This window comes from Procambarus clarkii, chromosome 42 (genome assembly GCF_040958095.1).
Source record: "Procambarus clarkii isolate CNS0578487 chromosome 42, FALCON_Pclarkii_2.0, whole genome shotgun sequence".
NCBI classification, from domain to species: Eukaryota; Metazoa; Arthropoda; class Malacostraca; order Decapoda; family Cambaridae; genus Procambarus; species Procambarus clarkii.
Window position 1 is genome coordinate 25,615,722 of NC_091191.1, and position 23,719 is coordinate 25,639,440.

The 23,719-nt window shown below is 40.1% G+C and overlaps 2 protein-coding genes across 2 annotated transcripts in view; both read left to right on the forward strand.

The window, feature by feature from the left end:
• LOC123770365 (putative neural-cadherin 2) overlaps positions 1–23,719 on the forward strand; it is a 776,166-nt gene that overhangs the window by 628,262 nt on the left and 124,185 nt on the right. The window contains 1 exon segment of the mRNA XM_069339955.1: positions 22,737–22,899. Coding sequence (XP_069196056.1) covers positions 22,737–22,899 — 163 coding nt within the window.
• On the forward strand, positions 9,376–12,581 carry LOC138373615 (uncharacterized). The gene is made up of 2 exons (XM_069339954.1): positions 9,376–11,430; positions 11,959–12,581. The coding sequence occupies exons 1-2, from the start codon at positions 9,598–9,600 to the stop codon at positions 12,298–12,300; spliced, it is 2,175 nt and encodes a 724-aa protein (XP_069196055.1). The 5' UTR covers positions 9,376–9,597; the 3' UTR covers positions 12,301–12,581.

Sequence of the window (23,719 nt, forward strand, 5' to 3'; positions counted from 1 at the left end):
GGGCGGCAGGTGAAGGTTCCCTTCCACCTGGAGGTAGATAGGTGAAGGTTCCCTTCCACCTGGAGGTATACACTCACAAAGTGCCTTACCTTGCCCAGGCTAACATACTTCTTAAGGTGTGCACCAACTTTTGGCAACCCACTTCTAAATCAATATGATGAGCTCCTCAGGTCAATATTCAGGAAGGCGCTCAACCTAGATTTAGATGTCAGTCAGTGGGACCAAGCAACACTACCAGTGAGATTTGGGGGGATAGGCATACGAAAGGCAACTGAGGTAGCACTTCCAGCATTCTTATCCTCATGCACAGCAGCCAACGAATTGGTAGGGCAGATCCTACCAGAGCGTATGAGAGAGACAGCGGGAACTCATGATCAAACGTTCATCGAAGCAGCCAGACAATGGGACACAATTGCACACCCTCAACCCCGACCTGCTTGTGGTCCCAAAAGACCACAAGCAGGCCCACTGGGATGGAAAATGGCCCCATAATGGAAAAGACTGTCACAGCAACGATGGACAACGCTGATGCTGAAAACAAAGCCCGCCTCCTAGCGGTAATAGCACCCCACGCCAGGGATTTTTTATTTGCTGTGCCCCATGCAGCCCTGGGAACTCGCCTCAGTCATGACGCTCTCCGCATTGGAGTTGCCCTTCGCCTTGCCGCCCCCATCCTCACCGAACATAGGTGCATCTACAGAACTGCGATGGCAGACCAATATGGTCGTCATGGTCTGGTATGTCGTAAATCACAGGGTAAAATTGCAAGACATGAAGAAGTCAACGACATCATCAAGAGAAGCCTCGCCACAGCCCGCTGTGCGGCACAAAGAGAACCACACTTATCCAGACCTAACGACCCTCAGAAGCGCCCTGATGGGGTCACCTTGCTACCTTGGAAGGATGGTAAGCAAGTGGAATGGGACTACACGTGCGCTGCCACACTGGCCAGTACCTACCTCCACCACAGCACACGTGAAGGAGCTGGCGCTGCTTCTTTCAGGGAATCACAGAAAATTATTAAATACAGAGGTCTAGCACACTGCTACAGCTTTGTTCCGATCGGCTCGGAGACCCTCGGTTCGTGGGTAAAATGTGCATCGAAGTTCCTGAAGGAATTGGGGACAAATTGATCAGCGCTACAAAAGACCAGAGAGTGTTTCTTGTTCCAGCGCCTCAGTGTTGCGATTCAGAGGGGAAATGCCTGTTGCGTCTTGGGCACTAGTCCAACTTCAGAGGAATTCGAAGAAGTGTTTGATTTGCAACAATGATCGAACCCGTCTGTGACATTCATCAATGTTTCCCATTGTCGTGTTTTTCAAGAGATCCATAACCTTTAAGCACCTTTTTGTATTATTATTTGTGTATCAACTTATGTATATCTTGTAACCATCAAATACATAATAAAGCACAAAAAATAAAAATGGAAGGGGGTGGTAGGAGAAAAGCACACAGAAACTGTATTGGAGGAGATCTAAACATTCCGTCTAATGCGTTATGCGTGGTTTCCTCCGAGGCTATGGGTCCCCCTTCTTCCAGCTAGAGGTGGTACTCCCTTCCCTATATATATATATATATATATATATATATATATATATATATATATATATATATATATATATATATATATATATATATATATATATATATATATATATGCGGAAAATCCACAGAGAAATATGAAATGAGGTGAACGTTTCGGCTTGTTAAAGCCTTTGTCAACACCTGCAATATATTTGGTCAGTCTGGTGTTGACAAAGGCTTTAACAAGCCGAAACGTTCACCTCATTTCGTATTTCTCTGTGGATTTTCCGCATAAAATGATCAGTGTTTTGTGATCGTCAATTGCATATATATACATACATACATATATATATATATATATATATATATATATATATATATATATATATATATATATATATATATATATATATATATATATATGTATGTATGTATATATATGCAATTGACGATCACAAAACACTGATCATTTTATGCGGAAAATCCACAGAGAAATACGAAATGAGGTGAACGTTTCGGCTTGTTAAAGCCTTTGTCAACACCAGACTGACCAAATATATTGCAGGTGTTGACAAAGGCTTTAACAAGCCGAAACGTTCACCTCATTTCATATTTCTCTGTGGATTTTCCGCATATATATATATATATATATATATATATATATATATATATATATATATATATATATATATATATATATATATATATATATATATATATATATATTTATATATATATATATATATATATATATATATATATATATATATATATATATATATATATATATATATAGCTTTTTAAAGGAGCTAGCTAGCTTTTTAAAGGAGTTGGGGTCTAAGCTAATCGAAACAACTAGAGACCCCAGAGCTGGCTGCCAGTTTTCTTTTTCAGCGCCTTAGTGTGGCAATCCAGAGAGGAAATGCGCTCACTGCATCCATGGTTCCTGCCCGCCATCTGAGGAGCTGGAGGAGCTATTCAACTTGTGACAAGCAGCCTTGTACCCTGTATGTAATCAATATTGTAACTTTTTTTGTGTAATGACATTTTCAAATAAAGTTAGATAAATATACACACTTAACAAAAGAATAGGGGTGGTAGGAGAAGAAAATATCAAAGTGTTCAGTGAGGATCCACAAGGTCTTCTCTGAGTACTCTTTATTTTCTTCTCCGAGGCTATGGGTCCCTACATTTGCACCAGAGGTGGTACATATATATATATATATATATATATATATATATATATATATATATATATATATATATATATATATATATATATATATTCATCTACAATCTTAACCCAACGACTCAAAGAAGCAGCAAAACAACTAAAAAATCTGAAAGACGTAACAATAAAAAAAGCCGACAAGACAGCAGCATATGTATTGATTCCTACCCAAGAATACCTGAACAAAATTAGCGACATCCTTAGTGACGACTCCAAATTTCAACGAATCACGAGGAACCCTGTGGAAGACCTTAAACGGAAAGTAAACAAAACAATTACTGCAATCAACGCAAAGTAAGGTAGTGTGTATTTCACTAAACTCCAAGGCGACTACCCTGGAAACACAAACCGAAACTGTCTCTATTTTCCGCTTGTTACAACTTGTAATAAAGTTGTTACATCTTGGCTTAACGTGTTTATGACGTATTAGAACGTTGTTATAACTTGCTATATTGGTTGTTATAACTGGTTAGGAGGTGTTAAAACTTGTTCGAACGTTGTACCAACGTCGTAGTTTCGGTGTGTGTTTGGCGGGTATGGCTTAGGATATGCCTATGGCAATGTTAAGACGCATAAACCAGGTAACCCACTACGCCCAATAATCAGCCAAATATTAACTCCAACCTATCACCTGCCAAAAAGACTTAACGAACTCCTAACTCCATACACTCCAAGCAACTATAGTCTACAATCATCAGCAGATTTCCTAGACTTAATCAAAACTACTCAGCCCGATGAAATCATTGCTTTCCTGGACATCGAATCCCAATTTACCAACGTCCCAGTCGACACAACCATAGGAATGATACTGGACAGAGTATACAGAGATGAGAGCACCCCCAAATTAGACATACCTGAGCCACACTTGAAGAGTCTCTTCTCGAAGCATGTACAAAGGAAGCCCTTTTCATCAGTCCACAAAGAGACATGTATCTACAAATAGACGGAGTAGTAATGGGCTGCCCCTTAGGAGTTTTATTTGCTAATTTTTATATGGGAACCATCGATGACGGAGTCTTCAGTATCAGACAAAAGCAAACCATATATTGCCGTTATGTAGATGACATATTCGACATAGTAAAAGACTCAGACGAACTAATTGATCTATAATGCCATCTAGAGAGAGTCAGTACTCCGATTTACACATGAAAATAGTGAAAATAACAGTCTGCCATTCCTGGATGTACTAATAGCAAAAACAGGAACCTCTTTAAGCACCAACATATATACTAAGCCTACCAACATAGAAATATGCCTGAACGGTAGGAGTGAGAGCCCCCAAAGATACAAAGCCAGCGTTCTCAATGCTTATATTCGTCGAGCGCTTACCCACTGCTCCGAATGGAGCAACGTGAGTTGAGAGTTTGAAAGAATAACACAGGTATTGTGAACAACGGATATATAGGAACACGGAAATAAACGCTGCTATAAGAAGACACTTGGACCGATGGCATAATCCTGAACCGAGAACAGAAACCACAATACTTCCAATAAAAATATATTACGAATCATCCATGCACAGTGAACATATAAAAGAGGAAAGAATAATGAAAGAAATAATCCGTAAAGGAGTAAAAAGCACTACTCCTAACCAAAACATAGACCTGATCATAGTGTACAAAACCAAGAAGACTTCCGAAATCCTTATCAAAAACAGCCATTAGCCGACGGAGAACCCTCTACAGCAGTCAAGCGTGGTATGCATACCATCGCATACCACTTCTACATGCGTACCATCGAGCAAAAAGTCTTAGTCGACATGAACTTGAAACCGGCCATATACTGCAGGTATGTTGACGACATTTTTACACAGGTACCTGATGTCAGACATCTGCAGGAGCTGAAGGGGGCATTTGAGCAGAATTCTGTGTTGCGTTTCACTTACGAGATGGAGAAGGCTTGGAAGCTGCCCTTTCTAGATGTAACAGTCATGGAAAGGAGCGGAGGTTTCCACACTGCAGTCTACACTAAGGAAACAAACATAGGAATGTGCCTAAATGCCAACAGTGACTGCCCAGACAGGTACAAGAGGAGTGTTGTTAACGCTTATGTCGACTGTGCTTTCAGCCACAGCTCAGGATGGAAGCAAGTCGACGAAGAACTCTGTAGGGTAAGGCAGGTCCTAGTCAACAACGGCTTCTCCAATGGTTTCGTTAAAGACATCATAAGAAGGAAAGTGAAACGCCATGCAACCTCTGAAGAGAAAACAAACACAACACTTATACCCCCTATTAGACTATTTTACAGGAACTTCTTTTCCACAGCTCATAAAACAGAGGAAAGGGTCCTGAAAGATACTGTTAATAGAAACGTTATCCCTACAGACAAAAATCAGAAGATACAACTGACGATTTACTATAAAACCAAAAAAACGGCCAGCCTACTCAAGAGAAACTCTCTAGACACAAAGCAGAACGCTTTAAAAAAGACCAACGTCGTCTATGCCTTCAAAGGCCCTCTTGGGGACTGTAAGCCTCAAAAAACTCAGTATATAGGCAAGACAACAACATCTCTTTCCAGGCGATTAAGGATGCATAAGCAACAGGGCTCCATTAAGGAACATATAATCTATTCCCACAACAAAACCATCACCAGAGAAATCTTAGCAAACAACACAGAAATCATCGATAGATACAGCGATAGCAGGCGGCTTGACATCTGCAAGGCACTACACGTCAAGAAGTCAACACCAGCAATCAACAGCCAATTAATGCACAACTATATTCTACACACTTCAAGGCTCCGCTCCACTATAGAAGCATCAAGAAATATGGGCCAATAGGCCCTCTGCAATTACTTCCATTCTTACCTTCAATACCCATTGTTTCGTGTTCTATCCTGTGTTGAAAGTTTTGTTCACCTCATCCAAAACTGTTGTAACATATCACCTCACCCAAGATGCGGGTATAAAATGAAAAATGAAAGGTGTTTAAATCATAGCATAAGTAAGAACTCTGTTTAGTGTTTGCACGTAATAGTTGTGTGTGTGTAAACTAAAAAGTCTTTCAAAATGTAATAAGTTATTACGAAACGCGTTCAAGTGTCGCGTCAGACTAGAAATAAAAATGAATTTTGGAAAATTGGTTTTTCAATTACCATCAACATTGAAAAGGAACATAAGAAAGATCGAGAAAATTCGTGTTAGAATTATTAATCTTACTTTTCGGTCACACATATATATATATATATATATATATATATATATATATATATATATATATATATATATATATATATATATATATATATATATATATATATATATATATATATATATGTATATATATATATATATATGTATATATATATATATATATATGTATATATATATATATATATGTATGTATATATATATATATATATATATATATATATATATATATATATATGTATATATATATATATATATATGTATATATATATATATATATATATGTATATATATATATATATATATATATATATATATATATATATATATATATGTATATATATATATATGTATATATATATATGTATATATATATATATGTATATATATATATATATATATGTATATATATATATATATGTATATATATATATATATGTATATATATATATATATGTATATATATATATATATATATGTATATATATATATATATATATATGTATATATATATATGTATATATATATATATATGTATATATATATATATGTATAAATATATATATATGTATATATATATATATGTATATATATATATATGTATATATATATATATATGTATATATATATATGTATATATATATATATGTATATATATATATATGTATATATATATATATATATATATATATGTATATATATATATATATATATATGTATATATATATATATATATATATATATATATATATATATATATGTATATATATATATATATATATATATATATATATATATATATATATATATATATATATATATATGTATATATATATATATATATATATATATATATACATATATATATATATATATATATATATATATATATATATATATATATATATATGCGAACAAGCCTGAATGGTCCCCAGGACAATATGCAACTGAAAACTCACACCCCAGAAGTGACTCGAACCCATACTCCCAGGAGCAAACGCAACTGGTATGTACAAGACGCCTTAATCCACTTGACCATCACGACCGGACAAAATGAGGTGATAGCCGAGGCTATTTGAACCACCCCACCGCCGGCACTCGGATAGTAATCTTGGGCATAGCATTTTACCAAATCACCTCATTCTTTGGGGCACACGTGAGGAACACAAATGCGAACAAGCCTGAATGGTCCCCAGGACAATATGCAACTGAAAACTCACACCCCAGAAGTGACTCGAACCCATACTCCCAGGAGCAAACGCAACTGGTATGTACAAGACGCCTTAATCCACTTGACCATCACGACCGGACAAAATGAGGTGATGGCCGAGGCTATTTGAACCACCCCACCGCCGGCACTCGGATAGTAATCTTGGGCATAGCATTTTACCAAATCACCTCATTCTTTGGGGCACACGTGAGGAACACAAATGCGAACAAGCCTGAATGGTCCCCAGGACAATATGCAACTGAAAACTCACACCCCAGAAGTGACTCGAACCCATACTCCCAGGAGCAAACGCAACTGGTATGTACAAGACGCCTTAATCCACTTGACCATCATGACCGGACAAAATGAGGTGATAGCCGAGGCTATTTGAACCACCCCACCGCCGGCACTCGGATAGTAATCTTGGGCATAGCATTTTACCAAATCACCTCATTCTTTGGGGCACACGTGAGGAACACAAATGCGAACAAGCCTGAATGGTCCCCAGGACAATATGCAACTGAAAACTCACACCCCAGAAGTAACTCGAACCCATACTCCCAGGAGCAAACGCAACTGGTATGTACAAGACGCCTTAATCCACTTGACCATCACGACCGGACAAAATGAGGTGATAGCCGAGGCTATTTGAACCACCCCACCGCCGGCACTCGGATAGTAATCTTGGGCATAGCATTTTACCAAATCACCTCTGTTACGAACCCGGATCCAACGTCCGTGCCTGGAGCAGTGACAAACACGCCATCTGTGGGTCAGCTCCCGAAACCCCCGCCAAACGAACGACGACACCTAGTGAGGACAGCGTGTACTGGCCTCGAGGACCAGTTTCCAGTCTGGTTCAGCGCTCAACACCGCCGCTCCTGACCTCTGGTGAGGTGGTGCTCCGACGACAGCGCCATCTATGGAGTGGATATGTCGGGCGTTTGTATCTGAGGCAGTAAGTGTGGTGTTTTAGTGTCTGTTATTTATGACGTGTCTGCTTACAGAGCCGACCTGGGACCACTGTGTTGAAGGTGGAGTCAGTCTACCCGAGGCAGCCAGTCTCCATACTGTGAAGTTTGCTGCAGCTGTTGTGGCGTCGTCCCCCCGGAAGAACACTGTGGTGTGTTAAGCCTGCCAGTGGAGTGGCAGTGGAAGGATTTACCCGGGACCGACGGTTGGAGACGATAATCCACTGGGGTATTGAGGACAGGAGGGTGATTGGTGATATCACACGAGACTCCTGTCTAGGGCGTACCCCTTTTATCGTTCGTGGAGTGGCCGTGCCAGCCTTGGTGGCTCAGTACCTGCCAGCAGACCTGCTGGACGTGTGGTTGACGGCCTCCACGACGGTGCCCCCAGTGGACCTGTGTTGTGGCTGACCTGTGGCCAGGGTAGACTCGGCGTTCTCAGAGGACACGTCTTGAGGCCACGAAGAAAGCACCGCGGACTCGGCACCTAGCTTCAAGGATCCATAGTCTCCAGCAGAAGACTACAGTGTTGATCCCCTTTGTAAAGTGTTAATACCCCTCCCCCTTGTGTACGTTTTACTCTTATATATTTAAATGGTGATGGTGGACATTATATAATATTAAGTTCTTAACTTTCTTTCCCTACTCCCTTTTAAGTTACTTGCGTCACGGATCTCATCCCTTGATAGCCACTACTGGCTTGGGAACGGATACCTATATCTTCCTCTAACAACATCAGAGCAAGAACCCCGTTGCGTCCCGAGAGGGCCGTAACATAATTGGCATCCCCAGCGGGATCCGTCCCCTTGTTAAGTATGTTTGACAGGGGTGGTGAAGTGGCGTAATCCCTGTATATAATTCCCCCTGTGTGACGATTGTGACGTTATACGTCCTGTGCGGTGCTCAGAGTGACTAAGTGCGATATTGTGCAGTGCGGTGCTCGCTGTGATTAAGCGATTAAGTGCAATATTGACTAGTGCGGTGCTCAGTGATTCAGTGCAATATTGTAGAGCGAAGTGTTCGCTTGGACTCAGTGCAATATTGGGTAGTGTGGTGCCCGAAGTAATTACGTGCAATATTGGCAAGTGCAGTGTTTGGTGCGATAAAGGGCCATATTGACGTAGAACAGTGCTCGGTGCGTTAAGTGCTAACGTGTAAGCGGTGTGTTAAGTGCTAGTTGAGTGTTCCATCTGTGACAATGGCAGAAAAGGCTACCATCGATGATCTAGACGATGTTCAGGCTTTTCTGAACAGAGCGGACTGTCTTGCCAGATTAAAGTATCTGAGCAAACCGGAACTTGTACTAGTGAGCGCCTACCTGGAGATCAAGATCCGTGCCAGTGATTCCCGTGTGGAGATCTTGTCCAAGGTTCACCGGCACCTGAAGGCAGAAGAGAAACAGGAAGGCGAGACTCCTAGTACAAGGGAAGGTGAGGAAATAGCTTCCACAGAAAAGGAAGATAAGGGCAGTGATGCAGGTGAGCTTAATATCAGCTTCCTAACAGTCAAAATGCGTGCCCTAGAGATCAATCGGGAAATTGAATGGAAGAAGTTAGAAGTAGAACGAGAATTAAAAGATAAAGAAGTGGAGATGAAAAATAAAGAAATGGAGATGAAAGAGAAGGAATTGGCGATGAGGCGTCTAGAATTAGAAGATAAACGAGAGAGAGAAGAACGAGAAAGAGAAGAGAGACGAGAGAGAGAAGAACGAGAAAGAGAGAGAGAAGAACGAGAAAGAGAGAGAGAAGAACGAGAAAGAGAAGAGAGACGAGAGAGAGAAGAACGAGAGCGAGAAAGGGAGGAAAGACAAAGACAACATGAACTAGAAGTTTTACGACTAGGCGCTGGACAGAGACAAACTGGAGTAAGCGGTTTCGATCCGGTAAGAAATATCAAGATGGTCCCCAAATTCAATGAGAGGGAAGTCTCGAAGTTCTTTGCAGCCTTCGAGAAAGTCGCTGCCTCTTTGGAGTGGCCAAGGGAGAATTGGGCCATCATGATACAGTCAGTCTTGACTGGGAAGGCCCAAATTGCCTACTCTACGTTATCCCTTGACGACTCCGGCGATTACGATATGGTGAAGAAAGTGGTGCTCATGGCGTACCAATTGGTACCTGAGGCATATAGGCAAAAGTTCCGAAACCTGAAGAAGACCTCAGAGCACACTTTCACCGAATTCGCCACCATCAAGGAGCGACTTTTTCAAGAATGGTGTGCATCTCGGAAGGTGGAGACCAAGGAAGACCTCGAGCAGCTGATTCTGCTCGAGGACTTCAAGGATTGTTTATCTGGAGACCTCAAGACGTACTTAGAGGAACAGCAGGTAGAGACCTTGAGTGCAGCAGCCACCATGGCTGAAGAATATATCCTGACTCATAGGCCGTCTGCTAAGTACGTCCCGAGGAATTACCAGCGCCGGTTTGACAGACCTCACGACGAAGAAGAAAGACCCGTCCCACAAAGTGCTAAGAAGACGCCCCCAAGTAGCCCCCGAAGAACAAGTCCCAGTAGTCCGAAACACCGTAGTCCAAGGAGGAATATGGTGTGCTGGACTTGTGGGCAGAAAGGGCACATAGCTGCTAGGTGCCGAGGTAGAAGAGGTGGCAGCGCGCGAAGGGAGGTGATGTTGGTGAGCTGTGTTACATCACCAGTAGGAAACCAGTCTACGACGACGCAGGAAGGACCAAGTTTGTTGGCCCCTCACACTTCAACCGGGTATGTAACGAGTGATCATACTGGTAGATCAATTGTAGTGCTCAGAGATAGTGGAGCAGCCCAGTCCCTGATCGTGAAGAGCTCGTTACCCGAGGGAGTAAGTGTGGATGGGAGACCAGAGGTGATCCTGGTTGGGTTTCCTAGGACGCAGTACATCGCCCCCTTAGTGCCAGTACATCTTGATTCGCCTTATTTCAGCGGCACATGTGAGTTGGCAGTAGTCGATACCCTCCCTGTGGCTGGGATTGACGTGGTACTAGCCAACGACTTGGTGACCGATTGGAGCACCAATCGTCCCAAGGTTGCGGACGAGTCTACCAGAACAGCAAGGTCGGAGGTGACAACAGGCAATGGTAATGTCCAGGTAAAGATAGACCCGGATTTGAACATGTCTAATTTGTCCTCTCCCCCGCAGATCGACAGTTATCTAGCAGTGTCTCCTGATTCTCTCGACAAGGAACATGAGGTTAAGAAGGCAGAGGTACCTGAGCTAGAAGAGAGGCCTCGTGTGCAGACACCCACGGATACCAACGAGTCTGGAGCGAAGGCTGAGGTGTGCTTGCGGTATGGCAAGTTACAGCGTGTAGTGGACCAGCCAGAGATTCCCCAGACGTCAGAGGTATGTGAGGTATGTTCTAAAGGTCTAGTGCCCTCTTTGGTCCAAGCCAGGCTAGTGGATGGTGCCGGCTATGGACATGACAAGCTCAGGAAACTTATCCCTCGACTTACCAAATGTTTCCTATCGGTATTTTGTTTTGTTCTCCTATGTGCTCTCTGTGTTCTCAGTAAGGATCAGTGGACGACCCGAAGGATGATGGCTCCCGTGAACATCGAGAAGAGGTCCCAGGGATTGAAGAGTTGTACTGCAAGTGTTGCAGTTGAAGAAGGGACCTGGGAGGTAATTGATGATACAGGAGGTACGACATGTGATAATGTGAGTGACTGTTTCCGACAGGTTGACACCCCCCGCGTGACTGCTGAGCCTCAATGCAGCGTTATGTGGAACGTTGGTCGACCTGACGGTGGCAGAGCGAATGCCACCTGCGACGTACGAACAGCCCCGTTGGGACTAGGTGTGGACCTAGTAGAGTATGCTGTAAGTACTGTTTTACTCGCGGTCGCTATCACTCTGAATTATCAGACCCCTGTATTCCAGGTTCCTGTCTCCCTGAAGGACCATCGGACTGGCACCAGAAATGCCGTCTGTGGTCAGCCATCATCGGTGCCACGACATAGGAAAGTGTCGAGTCACCCCAGATCGCGTCGAAACCAATCCGTACTCGAGAGATGTGAGATGACGCCCCTGCTTGACATCGCAGTGGAGACGTGGAAGATTACGTCAGGCAGATCATTGCCTTCTATCTGCAAGTTCCCGTTGTGCCGGAAATGGCTAGTAGAAAAGTTCTGTGGACAAGACAGCCTCATCACTCCAGTTCATAGTATAAGTAAGTCCATTTGGAGTTGTGTCGCCCTGCTAATTTGGTTTGTGTTTTTATAGAACCCCAAACCAAATTCTTTTTGGTAGGGAGGTGTTACGAACCCGGATCCAACGTCCGTGCCTGGAGCAGTGACAAACACGCCATCTGTGGGTCAGCTCCCGAAACCCCCGCCAAACGAACGACGACACCTAGTGAGGACAGCGTGTACTGGCCTCGAGGACCAGTTTCCAGTCTGGTTCAGCGCTCAACACCGCCGCTCCTGACCTCTGGTGAGGTGGTGCTCCGACGACAGCGCCATCTATGGAGTGGATATGTCGGGCGTTTGTATCTGAGGCAGTAAGTGTGGTGTTTTAGTGTCTGTTATTTATGACGTGTCTGCTTACAGAGCCGACCTGGGACCACTGTGTTGAAGGTGGAGTCAGTCTACCCGAGGCAGCCAGTCTCCATACTGTGAAGTTTGCTGCAGCTGTTGTGGCGTCGTCCCCCCGGAAGAACACTGTGGTGTGTTAAGCCTGCCAGTGGAGTGGCAGTGGAAGGATTTACCCGGGACCGACGGTTGGAGACGATAATCCACTGGGGTATTGAGGACAGGAGGGTGATTGGTGATATCACACGAGACTCCTGTCTAGGGCGTACCCCTTTTATCGTTCGTGGAGTGGCCGTGCCAGCCTTGGTGGCTCAGTACCTGCCAGCAGACCTGCTGGACGTGTGGTTGACGGCCTCCACGACGGTGCCCCCAGTGGACCTGTGTTGTGGCTGACCTGTGGCCAGGGTAGACTCGGCGTTCTCAGAGGACACGTCTTGAGGCCACGAAGAAAGCACCGCGGACTCGGCACCTAGCTTCAAGGATCCATAGTCTCCAGCAGAAGACTACAGTGTTGATCCCCTTTGTAAAGTGTTAATACCCCTCCCCCTTGTGTACGTTTTACTCTTATATATTTAAATGGTGATGGTGGACATTATATAATATTAAGTTCTTAACTTTCTTTCCCTACTCCCTTTTAAGTTACTTGCGTCACGGATCTCATCCCTTGATAGCCACTACTGGCTTGGGAACGGATACCTATATCTTCCTCTAACAACATCAGAGCAAGAACCCCGTTGCGTCCCGAGAGGGCCGTAACAACCTCATTCTTTGGGGCACACGTGAGGAACACAAATGCGAACAAGCCTGAATGGTCCCCAGGACAATATGCAACTGAAAACTCACACCCCAGAAGTGACTCGAACCCATACTCCCAGGAGCAAACGCAACTGGTATGTACAAGACGCCTTAATCCACTTGACCATCACGACCGGACAAAATGAGGTGATAGCCGAGGCTATTTGAACCACCCCACCGCCGGCACTCGGATAGTAATCTTGGGCATAGCATTTTACCAAATCACCTCATTCTTTGGGGCACACGTGAGGAACACAAATGCGAACAAGCCTGAATGGTCCCCAGGACAATATGCAACTGAAAACTCACACCCCAGAAGTGACTCGAACCCATACTCCCAGGAGCAAACGCAACTGGTATGTACAAGACGCCTTAATCCACTTGACCATCACGACCGGACAAAATGAGGTGATAGCCGAGGCTATTTGAACCACCTCACCGCCGGCACTCGGATAGTAATCTTGGGCATAGCATTTTACCAAATCACCTCATTCTTTGGGGCACACGTGAGGAACACAAATGCGAACAAGCCTGAATGGTCCCCAGGACAATATGCAACTGAAAACTCACACCCCAGAAGTGACTCGAACCCATACTCCCAGGAGCAAACGCAACTGGTATGTACAAGACGCCTTAATCCACTTGACCATCACGACCGGACAAAATGAGGTGATAGCCGAGGCTATTTGAACCACCCCACCGCCGGCACTCGGATAGTAATCTTGGGCATAGCATTTTACCAAATCACCTCATTCTTTGGGGCACACGTGAGGAACACAAATGCGAACAAGCCTGAATGGTCCCCAGGACAATATGCAACTGAAAACTCACACCCCAGAAGTGACTCGAACCCATACTCCCAGGAGCAAACGCAACTGGTATGTACAAGACGCCTTAATCCACTTGACCATCACGACCGGACAAAATGAGGTGATAGCCGAGGCTATTTGAACCACCCCACCGCCGGCACTCGGATAGTAATCTTGGGCATAGCATTTTACCAAATCACCTCATTCTTTGGGGCACACGTGAGGAACACAAATGCGAACAAGCCTGAATGGTCCCCAGGACAATATGCAACTGAAAACTCACACCCCAGAAGTGACTCGAACCCATACTCCCAGGAGCAAACGCAACTGGTATGTACAAGACGCCTTAATCCACTTGACCATCACGACCGGACAAAATGAGGTGATAGCCGAGGCTATTTGAACCACCCCACCGCCGGCACTCGGATAGTAATCTTGGGCATAGCATTTTACCAAATCACCTCATTCTTTGGGGCACACGTGAGGAACACAAATGCGAACAAGCCTGAATGGTCCCCAGGACAATATGCAACTGAAAACTCACACCCCAGAAGTGACTCGAACCCATACTCCCAGGAGCAAACGCAACTGGTATGTACAAGACGCCTTAATCCACTTGACCATCACGACCGGACAAAATGAGGTGATAGCCGAGGCTATTTGAACCACCCCACCGCCGGCACTCGGATAGTAATCTTGGGCATAGCATTTTACCAAATCACCTCATTCTTTGGGGCACACGTGAGGAACACAAATGCGAACAAGCCTGAATGGTCCCCAGGACAATATGCAACTGAAAACTCACACCCCAGAAGTGACTCGAACCCATACTCCCAGGAGCAAACGCAACTGGTATGTACAAGACGCCTTAATCCACTTGACCATCACGACCGGACAAAATGAGGTGATAGCCGAGGCTATTTGAACCACCCCACCGCCGGCACTCGGATAGTAATCTTGGGCATAGCATTTTACCAAATCACCTCATTCTTTGGGGCACACGTGAGGAACACAAATGCGAACAAGCCTGAATGGTCCCCAGGACAATATGCAACTGAAAACTCACACCCCAGAAGTGACTCGAACCCATACTCCCAGGAGCAAACGCAACTGGTATGTACAAGACGCCTTAATCCACTTGACCATCACGACCGGACAAAATGAGGTGATAGCCGAGGCTATTTGAACCACCCCACCGCCGGCACTCGGATAGTAATCTTGGGCATAGCATTTTACCAAATCACCTCATTCTTTGGGGCACACGTGAGGAACACAAATGCGAACAAGCCTGAATGGTCCCCAGGACAATATGCAACTGAAAACTCACACCCCAGAAGTGACTCGAACCCATACTCCCAGGAGCAAACGCAACTGGTATGTACAAGACGCCTTAATCCACTTGACCATCACGACCGGACAAAATGAGGTGATAGCCGAGGCTATTTGAACCACCCCACCGCCGGCACTCGGATAGCAATCTTGTGCATAGCATTTTACCAAATCACCTCATTCTTTGGGGCACACGTGAGGAACACAAATGCGAACAAGCCTGAATGGTCCCCAGGACAATATGCAACTGAAAACTCACACCCCAGAAGTGACTCGAACCCATACTCCCAGGAGCAAACGCAACTGGTATGTACCAGTTGGTACATCGTTGTACGATGTACCAACTGGTACAATTGTTGGTACAATACACCGATACACCAGTTGGTGTATCGGGCATTACATAGTAGGCTGAGAAGTGCGTTCTGGTTACTAGGTACGACATATATATATATATATATATATATATATATATATATATATATATATATATATATATATATATATATATATATATATTTATATATATATCTTCTGAAGATGTATTTAATATACGAAAGTACTTAAGGAAATTTCCTGTTTCATTTTTCCTCCGTGGTCTGACATTGTCATATATATATATATATATATATATATATATATATATATATATATATATATATATATATATATATATATATTTTATTTTATTGGAGTTAAAATTAACGTAGATATATGACCGAACCTAACTAACCCTACCTAACCTAACCTAACCAATCTCTATAGGTTAGGTTGGGTTAGGTAGCCGAAAAAGTTAGGTTAGGTTAGGTTAGGTAGGTTAGGTAGTCGAAAAATAATTAATTCATGAAAACTTGGCTTAATAGGCAAATCGGGCCTTGCATAGTAGGCTGAGAAGTGAGTTCTGGCTACTAGGTACGACATATATATATATATATATATATATATATATATATATATATATATATATATATATATATATATATATATATATATATATATTTTTATATATATATATATATATATATATATATATATATGTCGTACCTAGTAGCCAGAACGCACTTCTCAGCCTACTATACAAGGCCCGATTTGCCTAATAAGCCAAGTTTTCATGAATTAATGTTTTTTTCGAAAACCTAACCTACCTAACCTAACCTAACCTAACTTTTTCTGCTACCTAACCTAACCTAACCTATAAAGATAGGATAGGTTAGGTTAGGTAGGGTTGGTTAGGTTCGGTCATATATCTACGTTAATTTTAACTCCAATAAAAAAAAATTGACCTCATACATATTGAAATGGGTAGCTTTATCAATTCATAAGAAAAAAAATTGAGAAAATAAATTATTTCAGGAAAACTTGGCTTATTAGGCAAATTCGGCCTTGCATAGTAGGCCAAAAGGTGCATTCTGGCTACTAGGTACGACATATATATATATATATATATATATATATATATATATGTCGTACCTAGTAGCCAGAACTCACTTCTCAGCCTACTATGCAAGGCCCGATTTGCCTAATAAGCCAAGTTTTCATGAATTAATGTTTTTTCGTCTACCTAACCTACCTAACCTAACCTAACCTAGCTTTTTTTGGCTACCTAACCTAACCTTACCTATATATATAGGTTAGGTAGGGTTGGTTAGGTTCGGTCATATATCTACGTTAATTTTAACTCCAATAAAAAAAATTGACCTCATACATAGTGAAAAGGGTAGCTTTATCATTTCATAAGAAAAAAATTATAGTAAATATATTAATTCATGAAAACTTGGCTTATTAGGCAAATCGGGCCTTGAATAGTAGGCTGAGAAGTGAGTTCTGGCTACTAGGTACGACATATATATACATATATATATATATATATATATATATATATATATATATATATAAATATATATATATATATATATATATATATATATATATATATATATATATATGTCGTACCTAGTAGCCAGAACTCACTTCTCAGCCTACTATTCAAGGCCCGATTTGCCTAATAAGCCAAGTTTTCCTGAATTAATATATTTACTATAATTTTTTTCTTATGAAATGATAAAGCAACCCTTTTCTCTATGTATGAGGTCAATTTTTTTTTATTGGAGTTAAAATTAACGTAGATATATGACCAAACCTAACCAACCCTACCTAACCTAACCTAACCTATATTTATAGGTAAGGTTAGGTTAGGTAGCCTAAAAAAGCTAGGTTAGGTTAGGTTAGGTAGGTTAGGTAGACGAAAAAACATTAATTCATGAAAACTTGGCTTATTAGGCAAATCGGGCCTTGAATAGTAGGCTGAGAAGTGCGTTCTGGCTATTAGGTACGACATATATATATATATGTCGTACCTAGTAGCCAGAACGCACTTCTCAGCCTACTATGCAAGGCCCGATTTGCCTAATAAGCCAAGTTTTCCTGAATTAATATATTTTCTCTAATTTTTTTCTTATGAAATGATAAAGCTACCCATTTCATTATGTATGAGGTCAATTTTTTTTTATTGGAGTTAAAATTAACGTAGATATATGACCGAACCTAACCAACTCTACCTAACCTAACCTAACCTATCTTTATAGGTAAGGTTAGGTTAGGTAGCCGAAAAAGTTAGGTTAGGTTAGGTTAGGTAGGTTATGCAGCCGAAAAACATTTAATTCATGAAAACTTGGCTAATTAGGCAAATCGGGCCTTGCATAGTAGGCTGAGAAGTGCGTTCTGGCTACTAGGTACGACATATATATATATATATATATATATATATATATATATATATATATATATATATATATATATATATATATATATATATGTCGTACCTAGTAGCCAGAACGCACTTCTCTGCCTACTATGCAAGGCCCGATTTGCCTAATAAGCCAAGTTTTCATGAATTAATTGTTTTTCGACTACCTAACCTACCTAACCTAACCTAACCTAAACTATAAAGATAGGTTAGGTTAGGTTAGGTAGGGTTGGTTAGGTTCGGTCATATATCTACGTTAATTTTAACTCCAATAAAAAAAAATTGACCTCGCTGTATCCACTACACCATACTTCAAAGAGTTTTCCCATATAACAGGGCTCGATGAAAGAGCACCGGGGGTCCCACAGTATCTCATTGCCTGGGAGAGGATTGGAGTTCTGGCTGGATAAATACCCCAGAATTCCTACCTCTCTTAATGGCTTTGAAGTATGGTGTAGTGGATACAGCGTGCAACTGTCACCTTGTTGGCCAGTGTTCGAGTCCCCTGGTGGGTTGAGTGTCTAAAAAGTTATAAACTTCAGCTACTGGAACAGGGTAGTCTGTGCATATATATATATATATATATATATATATATATATATATATATATATATATATATATATATATATATATATGTCGTACCTAGTAGCCAGAACGCACTTCTCAGCTTACTATGCAAGGCCCGATTTGCCTAATAAGCCAAGTTTTCCTGAATTAATATATTTTCTCTAATTTTTTTCTTATGAAATGATAAAGCTACCCATTTCCTTATGTATGAGGTCAATTTTATTTTATTGGAGTTAAAATTAACGTAGATATATGACCGAACCTAACTAACCCTACCTAACCTAACCTAACCAATCTCTATAGGTTAGGTTGGGTTAGGTAGCCGAAAAAGTTAGGTTAGGTTAGGTTAGGTAGGTTAGGTAGTCGAAAAATAATTAATTCATGAAAACTTGGCTTAATAGGCAAATCGGGCCTTGCATAGTAGGCTGAGAAGTGAGTTCTGGCTACTAGGTACGACATATATATATATATATATATATATATATATATATATATATATATATATATATATATATATATATATATATATATATATTTATATATATATATATATATATATATATATATATATATATATATGTCGTACCTAGTAGCCAGAACGCACTTCTCAGCCTACTATACAAGGCCCGATTTGCCTAATAAGCCAAGTTTTCATGAATTAATGTTTTTTTCGAAAACCTAACCTACCTAACCTAACCTAACCTAACTTTTTCTGCTACCTAACCTAACCTAACCTATAAAGATAGGATAGGTTAGGTTAGGTAGGGTTGGTTAGGTTCGGTCATATATCTACGTTAATTTTAACTCCAATAAAAAAAAATTGACCTCATACATATTGAAATGGGTAGCTTTATCAATTCATAAGAAAAAAAATTGAGAAAATAAATTATTTCAGGAAAACTTGGCTTATTAGGCAAATTCGGCCTTGCATAGTAGGCCAAAAGGTGCATTCTGGCTACTAGGTACGACATATATATATATATATATATATATATATATGTCGTACCTAGTAGCCAGAACTCACTTCTCAGCCTACTATGCAAGGCCCGATTTGCCTAATAAGCCAAGTTTTCATGAATTAATGTTTTTTCGTCTACCTAACCTACCTAACCTAACCTAACCTAGCTTTTTTTGGCTACCTAACCTAACCTTACCTATATATATAGGTTAGGTAGGGTTGGTTAGGTTCGGTCATATATCTACGTTAATTTTAACTCCAATAAAAAAAATTGACCTCATACATAGTGAAAAGGGTAGCTTTATCATTTCATAAGAAAAAAATTATAGTAAATATATTAATTCATGAAAACTTGGCTTATTAGGCAAATCGGGCCTTGAATAGTAGGCTGAGAAGTGAGTTCTGGCTACTAGGTACGACATATATATACATATATATATATATATATATATATATATATATATATATATATATAAATATATATATATATATATATATATATATATATATATATATATATATATGTCGTACCTAGTAGCCAGAACTCACTTCTCAGCCTACTATTCAAGGCCCGATTTGCCTAATAAGCCAAGTTTTCCTGAATTAATATATTTACTATAATTTTTTTCTTATGAAATGATAAAGCAACCCTTTTCTCTATGTATGAGGTCAATTTTTTTTTATTGGAGTTAAAATTAACGTAGATATATGACCAAACCTAACCAACCCTACCTAACCTAACCTAACCTATATTTATAGGTAAGGTTAGGTTAGGTAGCCTAAAAAAGCTAGGTTAGGTTAGGTTAGGTAGGTTAGGTAGACGAAAAAACATTAATTCATGAAAACTTGGCTTATTAGGCAAATCGGGCCTTGAATAGTAGGCTGAGAAGTGCGTTCTGGCTATTAGGTACGACATATATATATATATGTCGTACCTAGTAGCCAGAACGCACTTCTCAGCCTACTATGCAAGGCCCGATTTGCCTAATAAGCCAAGTTTTCCTGAATTAATATATTTTCTCTAATTTTTTTCTTATGAAATGATAAAGCTACCCATTTCATTATGTATGAGGTCAATTTTTTTTTATTGGAGTTAAAATTAACGTAGATATATGACCGAACCTAACCAACTCTACCTAACCTAACCTAACCTATCTTTATAGGTAAGGTTAGGTTAGGTAGCCGAAAAAGTTAGGTTAGGTTAGGTTAGGTAGGTTATGCAGCCGAAAAACATTTAATTCATGAAAACTTGGCTAATTAGGCAAATCGGGCCTTGCATAGTAGGCTGAGAAGTGCGTTCTGGCTACTAGGTACGACATATATATATATATATATATATATATATATATATATATATATATATATATATATATATATATATATATATATATATATATGTCGTACCTAGTAGCCAGAACGCACTTCTCTGCCTACTATGCAAGGCCCGATTTGCCTAATAAGCCAAGTTTTCATGAATTAATTGTTTTTCGACTACCTAACCTACCTAACCTAACCTAACCTAAACTATAAAGATAGGTTAGGTTAGGTTAGGTAGGGTTGGTTAGGTTCGGTCATATATCTACGTTAATTTTAACTCCAATAAAAAAAAATTGACCTCGCTGTATCCACTACACCATACTTCAAAGAGTTTTCCCATATAACAGGGCTCGATGAAAGAGCACCGGGGGTCCCACAGTATCTCATTGCCTGGGAGAGGATTGGAGTTCTGGCTGGATAAATACCCCAGAATTCCTACCTCTCTTAATGGCTTTGAAGTATGGTGTAGTGGATACAGCGTGCAACTGTCACCTTGTTGGCCAGTGTTCGAGTCCCCTGGTGGGTTGAGTGTCTAAAAAGTTATAAACTTCAGCTACTGGAACAGGGTAGTCTGTGCATATATATATATATATATATATATATATATATATATATATATATATATATATATATATATATATATATATATATATATATATATATGTCGTACCTAGTAGCCAGAACGCACTTCTCAGCTTACTATGCAAGGCCCGATTTGCCTAATAAGCCAAGTTTTCCTGAATTAATATATTTTCTCTAATTTTTTTCTTATGAAATGATAAAGCTACCCATTTCCTTATGTATGAGGTCAATTTTATTTTATTGGAGTTAAAATTAACGTAGATATATGACCGAACCTAACTAACCCTACCTAACCTAACCTAACCAATCTCTATAGGTTAGGTTGGGTTAGGTAGCCGAAAAAGTTAGGTTAGGTTAGGTTAGGTAGGTTAGGTAGTCGAAAAATAATTAATTCATGAAAACTTGGCTTATTAGGCAAATCGGGCCTTGCATAGTAGGCTGAGAAGTGAGTTCTGGCTACTAGGTACGACATATATATATATATATATATATATATATATATATATATATATATATATATATATATATATATATATATATATATATATATATATATATATATATATACATATATATATATATATATACATATATATATATATATATATATATATATATATATATATATATATATATATATATATATATATATATATATATATATATATATATATATATGACAATGTCAGACCACGGAGGAAAAATGAAACAGGAAATTTCCTTAAGTACTTTCGTATATTAAATACATCTTCAGAAGGTCACCTTCTGAAGATGTATTTAATATACGAAAGTACTTAAGGAAATTTCCTGTTTCATTTTTCCTCCGTGGTCTGACATTGTCACATTCTTAATCACGTGTTTATTTTCGTGATATACACACACATATATATATATATATATATATATATATATATATATATATATATATATATATATATATATATATATATATACATATATATATATGTATGTATGTATGTATATATATACTAGTATATTGATAATCAAGTGTTACCACCTTCACCAGGTACGAGCTGGGATTCCTGGTCAGTGACGTCACTCAAGGTCAGATGGACATCGAAGCCAACGTTACTGTCAAGGTCACTGTACTTGACCCTCGTGACGTCATGGATGCCACGCCCCTCACATTGGCTGTCGATAGTCATTGTGTGGCGAGGGAGGAGGGAGAGGTGAGAGGGAGGAGGTGAGAGGGAGAGAGTGGTGAGATGAGGGATTGTGCGGTATGTGAAGGTGAGATGTATAGTGTTGTATTAAGTGGGAGTGTGAGGGAGATTGATTGATTGATTGATTAGTTGATTGATTGTTATAGGAAAATAGAGGTACAGATAGAAGAGCGAGAGATTGACAGCGAAAGATACACATTAGATTGACAGCGTTTTAGTCATTGTCAGAATCCCTTTTAGAGGAAAGAAACAATTCACTCCACTGCCAATATCTTACAAGGATTCCTAAAGGTCACGATCTGTAAAGATCCACAAACAACTCACATTAACGTGATGTATCAATGAGAATCAGAAGGAATCATGAGGAGGATTAATGTTATTTATTTGTATATTTGAAGGGAAGCGTAGGAGGTAGAATTCCTAGACTACAAGCCAGAGTACATGAGGGGCAATGTGCGAAACCCTGGTTACGCTCAGTGGAAGCCTCAGAAACCCTAAAGGATTCAGTTGAATCCCAGGTTGCAATGTTTTTATCATGAGGTGGTGCAGCGGTCTAAAGCGTTGATAGGGAAGGGGAATTTTCATGGGAAAGCGTTAAGCCATTACGACTATATAGCATTGGGAAGGGGTCGGGATTAGGTTTTAGGATGGGACGGGGTGCGTTGGTTGGGAGTACCCATTGCAAATGTTAAAATCCTCCTTTTGACGCCTCCTTATTTTGACAAGACATCTACTGGTATTCTTCAGCTTTATCTTGCACTTTTATAAGCCCCCTTTAAGAATAGACATAGGTTCACAGAAAAGGATGCCAGAGGAAATAGAAACT

What these genes read in the sequence shown, in the direction of transcription:
- LOC138373615 (XM_069339954.1), top strand. Translation starts at nt 9,598, where the DNA reads ATGCGTGCCCTAGAGATCAATCGGGAAATTGAATGGAAGAAGTTAGAA. An exon ending in AGACGTCAGAGGTATGTGAG is followed by an intron (nt 11,431 to 11,958) that starts GTATGTTCTAAA and finishes CCTGTATTCCAG; the next exon opens with GTTCCTGTCTCCCTGAAGGA.